The 20,545-nt window shown below is 45.6% G+C and overlaps 1 protein-coding gene across 1 annotated transcript; it reads left to right on the top strand.

Annotated features, from left to right (window-relative positions):
• The first annotated feature begins 5,447 nt into the window (after nt 1-5,447).
• Nucleotides 5,448-13,336, top strand: LOC141252901 (histone H3-like centromeric protein A). Its single transcript, XM_073670664.1, has 5 exons — nt 5,448-5,534; nt 7,701-8,014; nt 10,564-10,691; nt 10,782-10,859; nt 12,842-13,336. The coding sequence occupies exons 2-5, from the start codon at nt 7,729-7,731 to the stop codon at nt 12,974-12,976; spliced, it is 627 nt and encodes a 208-aa protein (XP_073526765.1). The 5' UTR covers nt 5,448-5,534; nt 7,701-7,728; the 3' UTR covers nt 12,977-13,336.
• Nucleotides 13,337-20,545: the final 7,209 nt, after the last annotated feature.

Genomic DNA, 20,545 nt, shown 5'->3' with positions numbered 1-20,545 from the left:
TTTCTCATGATTGCATACACCTGGCTATGAAGTTCAAAGCTCAATGAGGTTACAAAACCCCAAAAAGTGCTTTAGTAAGTCAGTAAAAAGTAGGTAGGAGTATTTAATACAAGAAAATGATAAGGGTGCCCATACTTATGCACCTGTCAAATTTTGTTTGAATGCAGATTGCACATTTTCTGTTAGTACAATAAACCTCATTTCAAGGCAGAAACATTACTGTGTCCAACAGTTATTACATATATCAAACTGAAATAGCTGTTGCAAAAACACCAATTTTTATAAAACATTAAGCTTAAGATTAATAGGGGTGCCCAAACTTTTTCATATGACTGTATATTCAAGTTAAATATCTTATGCGTCTTAAAGTGTTTTATTCTTATGCTGTATAGGGCCTGTGGTTAGGCCCTAAGGGGGATGTTACCCTCTTTAGAAAGCTCGCTTCCGCTAAGGGGATCTATGCTGTGCTGGACGGATGTGGAATTTTTTTTCTCCCCTCCATTGTCTTTCCATTTTTGGGGAATTCCCTGGTGGTTAGGGAGACTATTCTCCATTGGTTTCTGGAGGGAGTCATTCCTGATTGGTTAGGGATTCTGTTCTTTTCTTACTTCTTTCCTTTTTTTCTCTCCTTTTTTACTTTCCCTACTTTTTTCCCTGGTCCCAGATATGACCTCTGTTAAAATCAGTTCACTTAATGTTCGAGGCTTTAATATTCCTCAAAAACGCTCACAGATCCTCTATACTATGCATAAAAAAGGGTTCATATTCTTTTATTACAAGAGACACACTTTAAATCTGAACATAGTCCTAAAATAAAGAACAGATATTTCACTAATTGGTTCCATAGTACTAATGCAGAGTAAAAATCTAATGGTGTTTCAATTGCAGTCCATAAGTCACTAGGATTTTCTCTCATTGATACACTTACAGAAGATCAAGGCAGATACATATTTCACAAATTAAAGACTGCAAATTCATTTTATACCACAGCTAATTGGTACCTTCCTAATAAGGGTCAGATCTCTTCCTGCCGCTCCTTCCTAGCATCACTCTCTAATTTTACAGAGGGTACGTCACGTTGATTGCAGGTGGAGACTTCAAGTTCACTTTTAATCTGCCGGAGGATTCTTCCTCTGGGAGGGGAATAGTTCCAGTAAGACATCTGCGTTCTCTCAAGCGGGTCCTCCATTCCCTCCGACTGACAGATGTGTGGCAGATAATGAATCCTCGGAGTAAGGATTATACATATTTTTCACCTGTGAATAATTCATACAGTCGCATAGACTTTTTTTCTTTTGAGTCATCATGCTTTGTCCTGGCACCCTGAGGCATCAATCGGAGATATATTGTGGTCAGATCATGCTCCGATTTTTTTTTATCCCTTTCTCTTCCTGATTTCTCTCCCAGGGAAGATGGGACGCTGTCTTCCCCGGTTGCCAGGCAACACAGGACGCTGTTTTGTCCTGTACTAAGCAATGGTGAAATTTTGTCCAGTCGGCTGTTGAAGCTAGCAGGAAGTGGTTGTCTGGGGATAATTGGGAGGTATTCAGTACCTGATCATTAAGCAGGCTATATAACCCTGCTCCCTGCTCAGTCCTTTGCTGTTTATTTCAGTTCCCTATGTGCATGGTGGTGAGTGGTGCTAGCATTAGTCTTGCTAACTTTTCAGGGGTTTTCTCATTTTCTCGTCTGGTTTTACTTCCTCGGGTTCTTGCAGTGGTACTCACCTTGGTTCTTGACTAGTCACCAGCTGCGTCACCAGATTCCAGCTGTCTGGCAACAGTAGGCCTAGGGAAGGGCTCTGCCGAAGTCCCTCTTCCATTTACTGCGAGCTGGGAAAAGAGTACTCCCAACCCTAAAGGGCTCGCCTAGCGGGGCAGTTTGAGCCAAGTGCATCTGTGGCCACGCCTTTGCTGGTTCTGTACCAGTATTGCTGAGTCCCTCTGCGAAGCGCATAACAATTATGGTCTCCCACAGCCCTCTGTGTATACAGATGATGGTCTCCTATGGCCCCCTCTGTATACATTATCATGGTCCCACACAGCCTCTTGTGTATACTGATGGTCTCCCACAGCCCCCTCTGTATATAGACGATGGTCTCCCACAGCTCCCTAATATACAGGTAATGTTCTCCCACAACGCAATAATATGAAAAACAATAAAGATTATACTCACCTCATCCAGACTCCCAGCACCGCAGCCTGTGTCTCTGCTTCTGGCTTCTATAGTGGACCTGCAGAAGTGGCGCCTCGTGAGCTGCAGGCTTATAGCACTCTGGGGCTTAGGAAATGGGCAGCAATAGAGAAGGGATATTTTGTTCCCTGCTCTATCACGGGATTTAACTGTATAGGCATCATGTTGACACAGTTCAATGCGGCGGTCACAGGTAATCCGGAGTTCCGGCTAAGAAGTGTAGGGCCAGAGCCACGGATCTTTGATGCTAGCAACACCCCCCTAATTACAATACTCCACCGTGTAAAATAATAACAGCCTGTACTTACTGGCTTGGGTCTATAGTGACGTTATGTTACGTGAGCCCAGCAGCCTATCAGCGACTGATAATGGATCGCTTCACGCTCACTTAGTTCAGACGAAACTGACACACAGAATAAGTGAGAGCTGCTGATACTCTCTCACTCCCTCTGGATATCAGTTATGAACCATCACCGATGTCACTTTAACGGCGCCGGCACTGGATGTGAGTAAAGGCTATTATTATTTTATATGAGAAAATATGGTGATTGAGAAGGAGTTGTCTGAGTAGTGGACAATCCCATTAATAATGACCAATCAATCTGACAACTCCGGTGACTTCGGATCTTGACTGCAATTTGCTGGCATCCGACGGTAGCTTTGTGGGACTGCATCCAAACTGTGGCCTAAAGTACTGGAGGCAAGTAATTCTCGTCTATGAAAAGTGGCAACATTTTTTATATAGACTTTGAATGACAATCCTTAAAGGGTTATTCCCATCTTCACAGATGAACACTGTCAGATAGTGATGGGCCCACAGCAGCCACATGTAATGCAGTGGCAGCAGCTGGATTTGTGTGGGGAAGATGAAGAGCTGGAATGGCTGGTGGAAAATTGGAGACATTACACTGAGGGCTCTTTCACACATCCTGATATTTCGGTACCGGAAAAAAACAGTACCGAAGATATCCAGGTGCACCTGTGTGGCATATGACGCGCCCCCGGGGCCGTGGGGTACTCGGTGCCGGGCCGGTCGTGGCTATGGGAGATGTCACAGTCGCAGTGACCCGGTCCGTGACCCAGAGCGGTCAATCAAAAGCGGGATATTTACAGGGGATTTATAGTTTTTATATATATAGTTTGTGACGCCACCTGTGGTATGCGGCTATGTGGAGCCGCAGCTGCGGTGCAGAACCTCTGGAGCTGATGTTAGTGCAGCAGGGTTGGTTCAGCTCTCCACAGGCAGAGCTTAGCTCGAGGGCAGTGTAGATGTTGTAGGTGATGCAGATGATGCTGGGCGTTGTAGTGCAGGGGTGATGGCGCACATAATAATCACAGAGAGAGGGGGGTGCAGTCTTCCGAGTTTATTCACAGTTATTAAGTTCCTCAGGTTACAGGTTCCAGACTACAACCTCCCACGTCGTGCTGCGTTCACCAGGCAGGGGTTCAGCAATCCCTCAGGTAATTCAAGAGTGCCTGACAGGACCCCTTTCTATGTGCCTTCCTCAGTCGTCTTCCTGCGCTGGCTCTCGCCCTCCTGCCCTGCGCCTCGCAACCAGTGTCCCAATCTGGTAGCCTCGGGTCTTGTCGGGCGACCTGCAGTCCCCTGGACCCTCTGTGGCCACCTTTTCAGCGATATAATTGCGGATGTGGCCACTGCACCTTACAAGTACAGCAGCCTCCGGTTCCTAGCTGAGCCTTGTAGTTCTCCACTAGTTTAGGGGCCGGTCCCCTCTGCGGCTCGATCCCTCCACCGCCTGGCAGATTTGGGCGTACGAGTGGCCTCCAGCACTTCCCTTACCCCTGGGATCCCTTCTGTTCCTGGAGCCTTTCTCCTGCTCCCTCTCCTCTCTCAGTCCTGGGCCTCTCGGGCTAGGCCCGCCTCCCGAGCAGAGCTCCTGCAGAGCCCCTGATCCTTTCACTTCTCCTCCTCTGACTGGCTTGTCTGCCTAAGATGGCTCCCCTTTTTATACAGCTACTGAAGTGCTTCCCTAAACTACGTCCTCCACCCACACCCACTATATGGTTCCCCCTCACTTGGTTCCCCTCCACTCCAGCCAGGGACCAGGGACTGTGCTCTCCCTTAGGAGCAAACTCGCCCTGCCCTACTGAAGTGGACGTGTTGGATGCAGGTGTTAGGGTCCTGGGCAGCACTCTATCCTTACCTGAGAGTGGGATACCACACCTCTGGGTGAGATGCAATACCTCTGTGGCGACTGTACCCTCAGGGGCGCCACACATACACGTGGCAACCATGTGCCGCATCAGGAACACATGTATTGACGCCTGGGAATCAGTGGTACAGTTAGCGCTGTTTCCAAGTGCCGAACACTGCCCTCATCATTGTCCCCTGCTTGCGCTGCAATCAGCACCAGCAGGGACAATGAGGAGAGAAGTATTCTGCTCCCGCTGTGACCTGGTGTAGAAATAAGAATAAAATCCTAAGTGTCCCCCGCTGTAATCCATACGATCGCTCACACCGAGGAGACTGACTCCTGCAGTGAGTGGACCCCGAAGCTGCGCTGAGCTCATTGAGCGCTATCCTGTCACTCGCAGAGCACAGCTGCGGGGCCCGCTCACTGCAGGGATGGATTACAGCAGGGGACACTTAGGACAGGTGAGTAATTTAAATTTTGTTCTTATTTTTACAGTTGGACACTGCGGGAGCAGACACTACTACTCTCATCATTGTCCCTGTTGGTGCTGATCGCAGGGAACCATGATGAGGGCAGCGTTCAGCACCCAGCGCTCGGGAACAGCGCTAACTGTACGCTGATTCTCAGGTGCCGGTACGTGTCACACAGAAGAAATCCATGTGCGGTACGTGTTTACACGGAGTTATTGACTTGAATGGGTCCGTGTGACCCGTGCTGCCGGCCAAAAACGGACATGTCTATGTGTGGGACATACGGTCCGTGGAAACGCACTGACATGAGCGCAGACCATAGATTAGAATGGGTCTACGTGTGTCAGTGTCTCCGGTATGTGTGGAAACTGTCACCACTCGTACCGGAAATACTGACGTGTGAAAGAGGCCTGAGGCATTCTGGGGGAGAATGTGTGCCCCCCATAGAAGCGTGCACCTTCCTTCCCTGACCTGTGCCACAGCAGGCAACTCTCTGGGCCCCCGCCCTGCCAGTCACCCCCATAGGCTCAGTGTATTTTTGTATCTCCTCTTCCAGAATAATGTTCTCATTGTCTTGTACAATAAAGTCTATTGAGACGAGAGAAAAAATGGGCCGCAGCTATTGGCTGGATGTAAGCCCCTCCCCGTTTCCTAAGCAGCAGCGCGCGGGCCGTAGGTGGAAACTTGTCGGCAGGAGATAGACGCGTCCTGACTGGTGAGGGGGGATTACCGGGGGGATTGCCTGTACGTGCCCACCACTCTATGCAGCAGAGGTCTGCAGCGTGTGGGACTACAACTCCCACCCGACTCCTCACAGATAAGCTGTCATTTTACACTGGAGCTGCTGGGCCTCGCTCAGGCTGTGGCGGCCTCTGCTGGCCTCCCGTGGTTACTGCAGCGCACAAAGCAGTGGTTCCCGGCAGCGGCCGCAACTCCGCCCCCAGATCTGCGCTCAGCGGCTCCGTTCACACTGTACATCCACAGCAAACAATCGTGGGTGTCAGCACCGCCTACTGGTGTTATTCTGCTACATGAGGCTTTATATGTGATGCCAGATATTAGCATTGGGCAAAATAGTGTCAGGGCCGTGCTGTAGAGGCTCCATGCCAGCCCCCCTACCTGCTCCACCCCCGGGTCTCTGCAATGGCTGTTCTGGCCTACTAGTCCTAAGAGGCTCCAGGGATGCCGGCAGCTAGTGAGGCAGTAGCCGGGCCACTACTCCGGGGTCCTGGGAATGGTTTTGCTCAGTGTTACCAGATATTCTTCTTATTTTTCATAACTTGGGGATTTTTAAACAAGGAAAATGGAGGCGGTGGGAATTTATTACTTACTTTTCTATCCCTTCCATCTGTGCTCATGAAATGTTGTATATAGTGCGGGACTTCAGTATGTGGCGATCACGGCCTCGTATGTGGCCCTTGTGGCTCAGCTGTACACGAGTATCAAGAAGGCGGCAACAGTGGCATCAGCAGGGCCCCAGCTGCCATGGTGGCACATCAGCTCTCCGATATCGGATCATGGGGAAGGAACGGAGACGGCCCCAGGACTGTGCCACATAAATGCCTGTCAGGGGTTACAGTGCCATTTAATGGTTAACCAGCAGTGATTGGATCAAGCTACCATCCGCATGGTTCCCACTGTACGTGGTGCTGGCTGTGTGGTGCCCACTTTTAACCTAACACATTTGTAGGGCATTGTTTACTTTCAGACATTGGTAGGACACTCACACATTGGTAGGGCATTGAGTTGGTCAGACATTGTTTAATTAAATTTGTGGTATGTGTTAAAGTAAACTGTACTAATACTAACAACCATGCTCATTTGAGGATACCAAGACACAAATTTAAGAAAATCCCCAAAATAAATGTGTTTCACATCTTGCTGTACCTGTATATATTTTTTTCAAACAAAATCACTACAAAAACTGATTGCTTTATATGGATGAAAAAATGCTGAAAGAATTGACATGCTGCAGTTTTAAAAAACGCAGCAGTTTTCCAATATAGTTGTGGAAAAAAACAAGCCTGTGAATTATATTTCTGAAATCTTTTAACTTTGCTGATACCGTGAAAAGCAGCCTTTTAATTTGAATAAAAAACACAGCAAAAGTTACGCAACATGTGAACATAGCCTCTCAGTGAGATAATCCCATGTGACGTGGCCCTGCGTGTCTTATCTCATCTTCTCTGCTCCTTATTAGAGGATGGGCCAGACTTCTGACAATTCTTACAACTCCTCCAGACAGGAGACCTGAGAACTTTTGCAAAGGTATATGAGGTTAAACAGTTTCACAAACAGATTCGCTGCACCTTAGTGCCTGCTGGACCACAACCCTGCAAGCCTTCTGCTACTCGTGACATTCCCAACACCTCTTCTGCTTAGGAGTCCCCCTCAACATCATGCCTACATTGCGACACAATGTAATTACCCCACAGGGCCTACTAATTAGAAGAGGTAGTTCACAGGACTCTGGTCTAGTGGCCACTGATTACCGAGATTTCTTCCGTGTATCTCCCTTACTCTGGAACACTCTACCCCAACATATCAGACTCTCGCCTACCATGGAAACCTACAAAAGGAACCTGAAGACCCACTTCCGACAAGCGTACAACCTGCTGTAACCACCGCTCCACCATAACGCTGCACTACCAACTCTACCCTCATCTACTGTATCCTCTCCCATCCCTTGTAGATTGTGAGCCCTCGCGGGCAGGGTCCTCTCTCCTCCTGTACCAGTCGCTGACTCTTTTTTTCAATATTATTGGAAGTGTTTTTATTACGTATACCCCTTTTTCACATGTAAGCGCCATTTATTCCATGGCGCTTATAATAATAAATAATAATAATAATTTATGATCCTGTTGAATTGTCTTGTTTGCAGCTTTGATTGTGTCTCAACATTTTACATCATGAAAAATCAGCAGAGCCCTCAACACCGCAGAAAGTTGAAGCAGCCACAAAAGAGGACTGCAGCTTCTCCATCCTCCCAAAGTACAAGGCCTTCAACCTCTCAGTCTCCTCAGAGAAAGAGTTCTGCAACTTCTCAATCTCCCCAGAGTAAAATGCGCCTGTCCTTCCGTAAAGCACCAGAATTTGAAGGGCCCTCAACTTCTCAATCTCCCCAGAGTAAAATGCGCCTGTCCTTCCGTAAAGCACCAGAATTTGAAGGGCCCTCAACTTCTCAGTTGTCCCCAGGTAAAACACAATTGCATCTTTTTTAAATCCTAATGTCTATGCACGCAGATGCAAACTTTTCTGCAGCCACTAGGGGGAGCAGGTTGTGCTGATGTATGCAGGATGACCGTGCTCGTATATAGGAAACATAACTTTGTACCATGTAGCTAGAAAAATATTAAAGATTGAGAGTCCTCAGTGGTTAATATCTTTTAATGGCAGCTTTCTAGATTACTCAGGTCTCTTCATCAGGCTCAGTAGAACATAAAATCTGAGGAGTCACATATTTATACACAGCAGGACACAATAATAATGCAGAAATAAGACAAGTGACGGGAAGCAGAACTACCAATGTGGGACGCAGAGATACTGCTGTGGCAGTAAATAATGGAGTAGATCATGGATAAGGAGTGTGATAGTTTTATTGCGTTCTGATTGTGGTCTGGTCCAGGGTTGTGATTCCCCCAAATAGTTTGAGGAACACATTCCTTAATTGATGTAGAAAGATATAAATTCATGTGACACATTCATTCCTGCTCTCAGTTTGTCATTTGTTATAAGTTTCTACTCCCAGACTCTTCAGGGAGATGCTGGTATTGAACGGTAACTTCACATTTCCCACCACAGAGAGACAAGAGAGTCTGGGAGTACAAACTTATGACAACAAGTGACACACTCAGAGCAGGCATGAATGTGTCGCATGAATTTATGTCTTTCTACATCGTTTAAGAAATGTGCCCCTCAGACCATTTGGGGGTATCACAACTCTGGAACAGACCTCAATCAGAGGACAATAAAACTATCACGCTCCTTATCTATGATCTGCCTCAATATTTACTGCCACAACTGTTTCTCACATTGATAGTTCTGCTTCCCATCACTTGTCTTATTTCTGCATTATCCCTGTTTTCTGTTGTGTATAAATATGTGAGTTAAAAAATCATGGGAGAGGGGAAAAGGAAATGTTCAGCTCTTCAAGTACAGATGGTTTGAAGCCTCCATATGAAGAATGTGGTGTACGGACTTCAGAGCGGCAGCTGGGCAGTAGCAGAGGAAAAAACGAGAGGGTTCCAGCATCCACCAATGATTAGAAATGTAAAACAAGACTTTTAATGAAAAAGGACAAAAAAAGGTTTTTTTTGCAAAAACATATCAATGAAGTTGGGGAAGGGGATGGGGGAGACATGGGGGAGGAAGATAAAAAGGACACTGGTCTATGCGTTTCAAGCTGTGAAATCTTAGTTTTCATGAAAAGTCATGTTTTAAGCTTCTAATCATTGGCGGATGCTGGAACCCTCTCGGTTTTTGCTATTTGTCACCATCTTTTTAGTTAGCCATTAAAAGGTATGAACCACTGAGGACTCTCATTATTTAATACTTTCCTGAGCTCATGTATGAATCTAGAATCAATATCATCCAAAACAGATTCACAATTGTCATGAATATATTAATACAGCCTATTGCCCAAATGATGCAGGCTGTAGTGGATATTCCACTAGAAAACTTCAGTTCTGATAAGAGATATGGAGTCATAATCCAAAAATCTGATCATAATTATTTTTTTTGTACCAATAAACTTTAAACAAAATTGGGCCAAAGACGTATATCACACAATATAAAAAAGCCAGAAATGGCACAAAATCAATCATTCAGTATATCTACACATATCTCATTAAATTGCAGTACCCTATAATGTGCTGGTGCATTTAAAGGGGTTGTCCACTACTTTATATGATCCCCCAATGTATTCCCCCAGGGCCCATAAGTGTTTCTCTAAATACCTTGTGGTGCCTTTTCTGCCTGTGAGCGGCGCTATCACTAACCGCTCACAGGTATCACGTGACCCGCCGCTCAGAGGCACAAAAGGTATTGCAAGGTATTTATAAAAATACTTCTGGACCCCGGGGGGATACATTGGGGGGTTCATATAAAGTAGTGGACAACTTCTTTAAAGTAAATTAGCTGTTAGCTTGTGTCCACTGGGTTACATTATGGGTAAGGTTGCCTCCTTGACTTGTGACTATGGTTCCCCCATTTGATTGTGTGAACAACACTATCTGTGTGCTGCTGCATGTGACCCTGGCCGGGGCTACATGGATCAGCTTATTGGCGTATGTGTTGTGATATATGTCCTAATTTACTTTAAATGCACCAGCACTTTATAGGGTAGAGCAATTTAATGAGATATTTGTAGATATACTAAATGATGATTGATCTTTTGTCAGTACTCCGAAGTGATATAATGGTGATGTAATCTAATCACCGGCTCATGCCACTAATTGGGGATGTGACGATTTTTGACACTAAGGTTGCATACCACCCCTGCCCAATATAATAAGTGGACCAGAAGCTACAAACACCTGTGTCCTTGCTATTTCTGAATGTTTTTATATTGTGTGATATATGTCTTTGACCCGATTTTGTTTCAATTTTTTTGTACCAATAAACTTTAATATTGATCCGATTTTTGGATTATAACTCTATGTCATGTATGAATCTGTATAAAGTGCCCCCCTGTGATAATTGCAAGAAGCATTAAAGCTGTGATGTATTCTTTTCGAACAAACTAGGAAGGGGTGAAGAGGTGGCTCCTACACGGAGAAGACGCTGCTCTCAGCGAACTCGAGCGCTGATGGAAATAAGAAAGTACCAGAAGTCGACGGAGCTGCTCATCCGGAGACTCCCATTTGCCAAACTGGTGAGTGGATTTGATCTTGGTGGCTGCTGTAATGGGTCTTTCGTTTTTAGTGATCAGTAGGAAAAGTCTTATTTCCTTTCATTCCTTTAGGTGAGAGAGATCTGCCTGGAGTATTCCTGCGGCATGCCGTACTCCTGGCAAAGCACAGCACTAACAGCGCTACAGGAGGTCAGTATACCGTCCTAATGCTTGGACACGATAAGTAATTGGGGGCTGAGTAGGGCCACCCTCCATTATACCAATATGCTTATGAATAGGGTTGTTAAGTACTGCATATAAAGCATCCTATAAAATACACTCAACATTGAAATTGTAGCACGAAGAAGGAAAAGTGGTGGAGTCATGGAAATCACAGGATGGATACACGTTACTGATGTGCAAATGATGAAAAAATCAAAGCAAAAGTTTCAAAACATCTCAACTTATGCAGCATCTAGTCTGAGCACAGGAACCCATGTTCCTAAAGCCTTGGCTGCTTTCAATGAGGTTATTAAAGAGAATCTGTCCCCAGAAAAAAACGCTATTAACCTGTAGATATGGGGTTAATTAACCTGCCGGTGCCCGCACTTGGCCGAACACCGCAGGGAGAAATTTGATTTTATTACCCCCGGCAGCGTTCCGGGTTCAGTCACTGCTCTGAGTGCACAGAGCGGCGGCTGTAATCATGTTCTTGGCCCTGACTGACACTCACTCTGCATTGAGGCCGGCTGTCAGGCAGTGCCGAGGGCACGGTTACAGCCGCTTCCCTGTATGCTCAGAGCTGTGACTAAACTGGCGTCACCCCTGTCACTGAAACCTGAATGCTGTGGGGGGAATAAAGTTAAATTTCTCCCCTTAGCGTTCGGCTAAGTGCTTGCACAGGGCAGGTTAATAACTTTATTAACCTGCAGATATCCTCATGGGAAGAGGCCTTCATGAGTGTAAGGTCACACTGGTCCTACTTCAGGGATTATGGTGTGGGATGGCATAATGTACACTATCCAGACACTTGTAGTCTTCATTACACGTAAACTAACAGCTCAGTGTTACATTGATTTGGTTATGGAACCAGTGGTACAGTCATTTCTCAATAAAGCTTCTCATGAGACATTTTTTCAACATTACAAAGCCAGGCCACATTTTGCTTGGAGTAACCCAAAAATGCTGCGTTGGCCTGCAGCGTCTCCAGACTTGTCTCCCATTGAGCACATCTGAGACATCATTAGTTGACAATTGCAAGGAGATCTGCCAGCAGTGGACTTTGATGATTTGCCGAAGAGCATTCTGCTTTGGCAGAACATTCCTGAGACAACCATTAATAACCTTATTGATAGCAGCCAATAGGTGTAAGTTCGGGAATTTCTGGATATGGCGCTCAATACTGAATAAACTGAGATGTCTGCATATCTGTCATGTGTCTATCCATCCTTTCATTTCTATAATTCCACAACTTTTCTGTTTTGGTGTTGCAATTTCAATTTTGAGGAATGTAGATTTATTTTTCCTTGCCATCATCTTTCGCAGTACTTTACATACATCATCACTGTCCCCACTGGGGCTCACAATCTAAATCCCTTATCATTGTGTCTTTGGAGTGTCGGAGGAAACTGGAGGACCCAGAAGAAACCCACGCAAAGACAGGAAGAACATACAAATACAAGAAACAAACATACAAATTCTTTGCAAATGGAGTCTCTGGTGGGATTTAAACCCAGGAGCTCAGCACTGTAAGGCTGCAGTGCTAACCACTGAGCCATCACGCTGCATGTATTTGTTGAGGGATCAGATTACAGCTACTCTTGGAATATATAAAAAGGGGAGGCAGAGAATGTGATGCTGCTTTCTAGTGCAGTACTGGATTCACAGCTGCACTGCTTAGTACTGCATTTTAATATCCTGCATGTTGCTGATGCTTTTTAACATGTTCTGTATATATAAACAGGAGAGCAGGAATTCCTCATGTCTGTATCTGCTGTGTATGTGAGGCATCATAGCAGCTAATCTCCACCCACCAGCTCAGCAAAAACTGAAAATCAGAGAAACCTCAGAGGGGAAACCAGTGAAAATGCTGCATAAAAGTTATATAATGGCCTAAACTAGTGTTAATCCTCATGTGTACACATTCATTATTCAGAATGCTTTAATGCTCATACCTTTTCCTGTATCCGCAGGCAGCTGAGGCCTTCCTCGTGCGGCTCCTTGAAGACTCCTACCAGTGCAGTCTCCATGCCAAGAGAGTCACTCTCTACGCAAAGGACATACAGCTTGCACGCAGAATCCGCGGCATCACGCGTGACATGGGATAATATGTCATGTTACAATCATCATTTCCAAAGTTGTTAATCTTCCCAATGAAAAGTCCCCATGAATAAAAACGTTATTTTCCCAAGTTTCATAAAAATACAGAAGTTTGAAGGTAAGCCAGCTTTAGTGCCCCCTTCTGGCATTAGTTCGGTGCTGGCATGTTTCCATTTATTATGGGGGTAAATGCTATGTGATTTGTAACCAAAGATTTTGCTGGTAGCAATGAGGAATTCTAATGGGATTGGTGTAAAGACTGATGTTAGTCTAATGTGTATGGGGGGCTCTAACACTCATGCGGGGAGGTGCGTTCCGTTCATAAAGTTATTTGTTATTTTGTATCACTTTAATGCTTTATTTTATTCAGTTGTGTTTTGTATATTAATAAAATAAGGATGTTTGTTTATTACTTTGTTGTTACACTTCTGTCTGTTAGGACTCAGCTGTGATCATTGAATGGAGCTTAGCTGCATTGTCCTTTGGAGCAGTAGACAGTGTGAAATCCACCGACTGAGTGATTCAGACTTTTGCTCTTTCCATCCCTTATGCTTTACACTGCCTCTTTGTTTGTTCAGATTGTGCTTATTGAGGTCATTATCTGCAGAGCTTATTTTGGTTGCAGTTGTTACTGTACCATTATACAATACAACAAATTATACCTCCAGTCAAAAAAAGTTCATGAACCCAATAGCATCTTATGAGAGCCTTAACCGCTTGTTTCCTAATCTGTTTCCCTCATTCTGTTGCAGAATCTGCTCCATACTAGGCCTTGTCATATCAAAAGGCTGCAAAAGATACTTTAGGAGAGAAACTGCTCCAACAGCTTCCTAGAAAAGGAGTTTTCTGAGGTGGTTTTTGCATGAAAAACATCATTTTCTAATGGCTCAAAAATCTCCATAATAAATTAGGGACATAGGGCTTTAACCAGATAACATGTGGTTTTAACACCTTAATGACTTAATGACCACCGATACGCATTAGAAAAGGTGATTGTTAAGGGGCCTTATTCCTGATCGCCATTTTAAAACGGCGATTGGGAATAAGGAAATACCGGCAGCTGCAGTTTCTGTGGGTGTCAGCTGTGCATGTTGCAAGACCCTCTTAGTAACCGTCGGAACCTCGCAGTGAGAATCGCGGATCTTAATGGTTACCATTTTACCCTGAGGTCATGTGATGACCCCAGGGTATGGTGGCCTGTGAGATCCAACTATAAGCTGGGTCTCACAGGGTGAGTCAGTGACTCGCTGACTGCTCTCATGCACTGCAGTGTATGAGACCAGAAATCAAAGTAAAAATTATACATGTCCCACAGGGAAAAATTTTAAAAAAGTTAAAATATGTAAAAAAAAAAACGTACACAAATCACGAAAAACCATTTTGGCACTCAAAACGCAGCGTTTGTAATTAAAAAAAACTAAACAAAAAAGTACACCTAATTGGTATCGCCGTGTCTGTAAGATATAAAGTGAAGCAAAATATTCTTAATAAGGCCCGTGGGATGGATTCTATAACCTACCAGGAACATGTTAAACATGATCTATCACACCACGCTCTACAAAAGAGAAGAGCTCTGAGACCTTTATTGGACATATTGCGACATCAAGAAATTCTTTATTCATGGGGTTTTCCCTTCTGTCTACAAGTACGTCATTCTGGTACTTTACATGTTCAGCTCTGCATGGGAGATTTACGGCGTTTACTGCAGGACTTGGTTTGCCTCTTGTTTCAGTGTCATCATCGGACTGGCCAGACCTACCTGTAGGCCCTGGGATGGAAGATGTGCCTCGTCCCCAGCAAAAATTGAGTCACAATTCTAGAGATAATCTGACCCTTCTCCTCCCGACTGATTGGTCTTTTGTATTTGAGTGATTTTTTATTTCCCTCTTCATTCCAATACCTCTCAAACAGGAATAAGCTATGTTGTATAGGAGGTTGATAGTCCTCTATAGTAATCAGTTCAGAACATCTATCTAGTTTCAAGTTCACTGTTTGGTAACAGGCCTAGGTTTGCTTGTATGTATGTTCATATACAGCAAGGGACTCAAATATGCGGCCCGAGGGCCGCATACGGCCCCTGAGGCTGCTTAATGAGGCCAGCAGGCACCGGAGCCCCCGTAATGATTACGACCTGGTTCTGAGGGCCGCCGAAATCCGTGATTCTTTTCAGTTGAATGTTCTACAAGTTAAGGACCAGCATTGGCCTGTAAGGTGCCCCAGCGAGGTAGTCGTGGGCGAGTTGTGGCCCCTGCTCTTTTTGGCTCCTTGCAGACAATTCGTGTCCTCCCTCTGATGTGTGGCAGTGCATGTGACATTCTTCACTTACTTCACACCATCCGGTCGTGGCTGTCTCCAGACATTTCTCTTCTGGGACCAGGGCAGTCATAATTTCAGAGGACACAAAGTTATTAACCATAACTGGGGTTTTACTTGGGGGAAAGGAGTAATTACAATATTTACAGTCTGGTAGATTGGATAAGGCCCAACAGGTTCTTGTCTCCCATACAGTTGCTAAAATCATCTTCAGCCCTGGTGCCCTCTTTAGGTGAGTGTGGCGCCCCTGCGGGTCCAGTCGCCACAGAGGTACTGCATCTCAGCCAGAGGTGTGGTACCCCACTCTCGGGTAAGGAGGGAGCACTACCCAGGACCCACACACCCACATCCAACACCACATCACTCCAGTAGGGAAGGGCGAGATTGTTCTTGAGGGAGAGCACAGTCCCTGTCCCTGTCTGGAGGAGGGAACTAGGTAGAGGAAGTGGGTGGAGGAAGTAGTTTAAGGGAGCACACAAGGAATGACTGAAGGTAGAGGGGACCACGTAGAGTGACAGTTAGTGACGTGGGTCACATGACAGACAGTATAAAAAGACAGGTAGAAACATCTAGAAGCGCCCAGTGAGTGAGGACCATTGAGGAGTAGGGTCCAGACAGAGTGAGGACCCAGTTAGAGGGGCCCAGTAGGAGAGAGAATGAGAGGAGCGAGGGAGTCAGAGAAGGGCTCCAGAGACAGAGAAGGGATCCTAGGGCCACGGGAAGTGCGGAGTCCACCCGTGCGCCCGAACTCACACCGACCGTAGTCGGGAGAAGGGATCAGGTCACAGTAGGGGACCGGCCCCAGACTAGTGGAGGACTGCAAGACTCAACTAGCAAACCGGAGGCTGCGGTATCTCTAAGTGCCGTAGCCAAAACCACACACATTCGCTGAAAAGGTGGCCATATAGGACAGAGAGGACAAGGCCTGCGGCCACTGGCTCGGGACACTGTGTGTGAGGCGCAGGGCAGGAGGGCGAAAGCCAGCGCAGAGAGAGACGACCCGAGAAAGGTACACAAGAATGGGGTCCCGATCAAGTGCACTCAAGTTACCTGAGAGTTGGCTGGATCACTTCCCCGGAGGACACAGGACTCGGTGGGCTGTTATAACCTGCTGGCAGTTGTAACATGACTACAAGATGGGGACCGGTATGGGCACATTACTACAAGATGGGGACCGGTATGGGCACATTACTACAAGATGGGGACCAAGATGGAGGACATTATTACAAGATGCGGACAAGGATGGGGACATTACTGCAAGATGGGGACCAGGATGGGGACATTACTACAAGATGGGGAAACTACTACAAGATGGATACATTACTACAAGATGGGGACCAGAATGGGCACATTACTACAAGATGGGGACCAAGATGGAGGACATTATTACAAGATGGGGACATTACTGCAAGATGGGGACCAAGATGGAGGACATTATTACAAGATGCGGACAAGGATGGGGACATTACTGCAAGATGGGGACCAGGATGGGGACATTACCACGAGATGGGGAAACTACTACACGATGGAGACATTACTATGAGAAGTTGGTCAGAATTACTATATGGTGCAAATTGTAAGAACACAAATCACTGTATGTTACCAATTAGGGGAAATAAAAATTGTAAAAACTGTAAAACTGTACCATAGCCCATAAAATGAATGCCATGTAAAAGAATAAAATAAAAAAGCCCAAAAATGATCCAAAAGGTGTATAGAAAAAACAATTTGGTACCATTAAAAATTTAATATCACTCTGCAATGAATGTGGCCCTTCAAATTCACATTTTTTCTGTGCGGCCCATATACTTAGCCGAGTTTGAGACCCCTGATATACAGTATATGGGTTGGTATATATCTACACATGATATGGATATATATATTCAAGTTAAATATCTTATGCGTCTTAAAGTGTTTTATTCTTATGTTGTATAGGGCCTGCGGTTAGGCCCTAAGGGGGATGTTACCCTCTTTAGAAAGCTCGCTTCCGCTAAGGGGATCTATGCTGTGCTGGACGGATGTGGAATTTTTTTTCTCCCCTCCATTGTCTTTCCATTTTTGGGGAATTCCCTGGTGGTTAGGGAGACTATTCTCCATTGGTTTCTGGAGGGAGTCATTCCTGATTGGTTAGGGATTCTGTTCTTTTCTTACTTCTTTCCTTTTTTTCTCTCCTTTTTTACTTTCCCTACTTTTTTCCCTGGTCCCAGATATGACCTCTGTTAAAATCAGTTCACTTAATGTTCGAGGCTTTAATATTCCTCAAAAACGCTCACAGATCCTCTATACTATGCATAAAAAAGGGTTCATATTCTTTTATTACAAGAGACACACTTTAAATCTGAACATAGTCCTAAAATAAAGAACAGATATTTCACTAATTGGTTCCATAGTACTAATGCAGAGTAAAAATCTAATGGTGTTTCAATTGCAGTCCATAAGTCACTAGGATTTTCTCTCATTGATACACTTACAGAAGATCAAGGCAGATACATATTTCACAAATTAAAGACTGCAAATTCATTTTATACCACAGCTAATTGGTACCTTCCTAATAAGGGTCAGATCTCTTCCTGCCGCTCCTTCCTAGCATCACTCTCTAATTTTACAGAGGGTACGTCACGTTGATTGCAGGTGGAGACTTCAAGTTCACTTTTAATCTGCCGGAGGATTCTTCCTCTGGGAGGGGAATAGTTCCAGTAAGACATCTGCGTTCTCTCAAGCGGGTCCTCCATTCCCTCCGACTGACAGATGTGTGGCAGATAATGAATCCTCGGAGTAAGGATTATACATATTTTTCACCTGTGAATAATTCATACAGTCGCATAGACTTTTTTTCTTTTGAGTCATCATGCTTTGTCCTGGCACCCTGAGGCATCAATCGGAGATATATTGTGGTCAGATCATGCTCCGATTTTTTTTTATCCCTTTCTCTTCCTGATTTCTCTCCCAGGGAAGATGGGACGCTGTCTTCCCCGGTTGCCAGGCAACACAGGACGCTGTTTTGTCCTGTACTAAGCAATGGTGAAATTTTGTCCAGTCGGCTGTTGAAGCTAGCAGGAAGTGGTTGTCTGGGGATAATTGGGAGGTATTCAGTACCTGATCATTAAGCAGGCTATATAACCCTGCTCCCTGCTCAGTCCTTTGCTGTTTATTTCAGTTCCCTATGTGCATGGTGGTGAGTGGTGCTAGCATTAGTCTTGCTAACTTTTCAGGGGTTTTCTCATTTTCTCGTCTGGTTTTACTTCCTCGGGTTCTTGCAGTGGTACTCACCTTGGTTCTTGACTAGTCACCAGCTGCGTCACCAGATTCCAGCTGTCTGGCAACAGTAGGCCTAGGGAAGGGCTCTGCCGAAGTCCCTCTTCCATTTACTGCGAGCTGGGAAAAGAGTACTCCCAACCCTAAAGGGCTCGCCTAGCGGGGCAGTTTGAGCCAAGTGCATCTGTGGCCACGCCTTTGCTGGTTCTGTACCAGTATTGCTGAGTCCCTCTGCGAAGCGCATAACAATTATGGTCTCCCACAGCCCTCTGTGTATACAGATGATGGTCTCCTATGGCCCCCTCTGTATACATTATCATGGTCCCACACAGCCTCTTGTGTATACTGATGGTCTCCCACAGCCCCCTCTGTATATAGACGATGGTCTCCCACAGCTCCCTAATATACAGGTAATGTTCTCCCACAACGCAATAATATGAAAAACAATAAAGATTATACTCACCTCATCCAGACTCCCAGCACCGCAGCCTGTGTCTCTGCTTCTGGCTTCTATAGTGGACCTGCAGAAGTGGCGCCTCGTGAGCTGCAGGCTTATAGCACTCTGGGGCTTAGGAAATGGGCAGCAATAGAGAAGGGATATTTTGTTCCCTGCTCTATCACGGGATTTAACTGTATAGGCATCATGTTGACACAGTTCAATGCGGCGGTCACAGGTGATCCGGAGTTCCGGCTAAGAAGTGTAGGGCCAGAGCCACGGATCTTTGATGCTAGCAACACCCCCCTAATTACAATACTCCACCGTGTAAAATAATAACAGCCTGTACTTACTGGCTTGGGTCTATAGTGACGTTATGTTACGTGAGCCCAGCAGCCTATCAGCGACTGATAATGGATCGCTTCACGCTCACTTAGTTCAGACGAAACTGACACACAGAATAAGTGAGAGCTGCTGATACTCTCTCACTCCCTCTGGATATCAGTTATGAACCATCACCGATGTCACTTTAACGGCGCCGGCACTGGATGTGAGTAAAGGCTATTATTATTTTATATGAGAAAATATGGTGATTGAGAAGGAGTTGTCTGAGTAGTGGACAATCCCATTAATAATGACCAATCAATCTGACAACTCCGGTGACTTCGGATCTTGACTGCAATTTGCTGGCATCCGACGGTAGCTTTGTGGGACTGCATCCAAACTGTGGCCTAAAGTACTGGAGGCAAGTAATTCTCGTCTATGAAAAGTGGCAACATTTTTTATATAGACTTTGAATGACAATCCTTAAAGGGTTATTCCCATCTTCACAGATGAACACTGTCAGATAGTGATGGGCCCACAGCAGCCACATGTAATGCAGTGGCAGCAGCTGGATTTGTGTGGGGAAGATGAAGAGCTGGAATGGCTGGTGGAAAATTGGAGACATTACACTGAGGGCTCTTTCACACATCCTGATATTTCGGTACCGGAAAAAAACAGTACCGAAGATATCCAGGTGCACCTGTGTGGCATATGACGCGCCCCCGGGGCCGTGGGGTACTCGGTGCCGGGCCGGTCGTGGCTATGGGAGATGTCACAGTCGCAGTGACCCGGTCCGTGACCCAGAGCGGTCAATCAAAAGCGGGATATTTACAGGGGATTTATAGTTTTTATATATATAGTTTGTGACGCCACCTGTGGTATGCGGCTATGTGGAGCCGCAGCTGCGGTGCAGAACCTCTGGAGCTGATGTTAGTGCAGCAGGGTTGGTTCAGCTCTCCACAGGCAGAGCTTAGCTCGAGGGCAGTGTAGATGTTGTAGGTGATGCAGATGATGCTGGGCGTTGTAGTGCAGGGGTGATGGCGCACATAATAATCACAGAGAGAGGGGGGTGCAGTCTTCCGAGTTTATTCACAGTTATTAAGTTCCTCAGGTTACAGGTTCCAGACTACAACCTCCCACGTCGTGCTGCGTTCACCAGGCAGGGGTTCAGCAATCCCTCAGGTAATTCAAGAGTGCCTGACAGGACCCCTTTCTATGTGCCTTCCTCAGTCGTCTTCCTGCGCTGGCT

The sequence above is a fragment of the Phyllobates terribilis genome, unplaced genomic scaffold (genome assembly GCF_046119375.1).
Source record: "Phyllobates terribilis strain yellow unplaced genomic scaffold, ASM4611937v1 Scaffold_2__4_contigs__length_985480577, whole genome shotgun sequence".
Taxonomy (NCBI): Eukaryota; Metazoa; Chordata; class Amphibia; order Anura; family Dendrobatidae; genus Phyllobates; species Phyllobates terribilis.
Note: the sequence above shows the minus strand (reverse complement) of the source record. Positions and strands in the feature narration are given on the sequence as shown.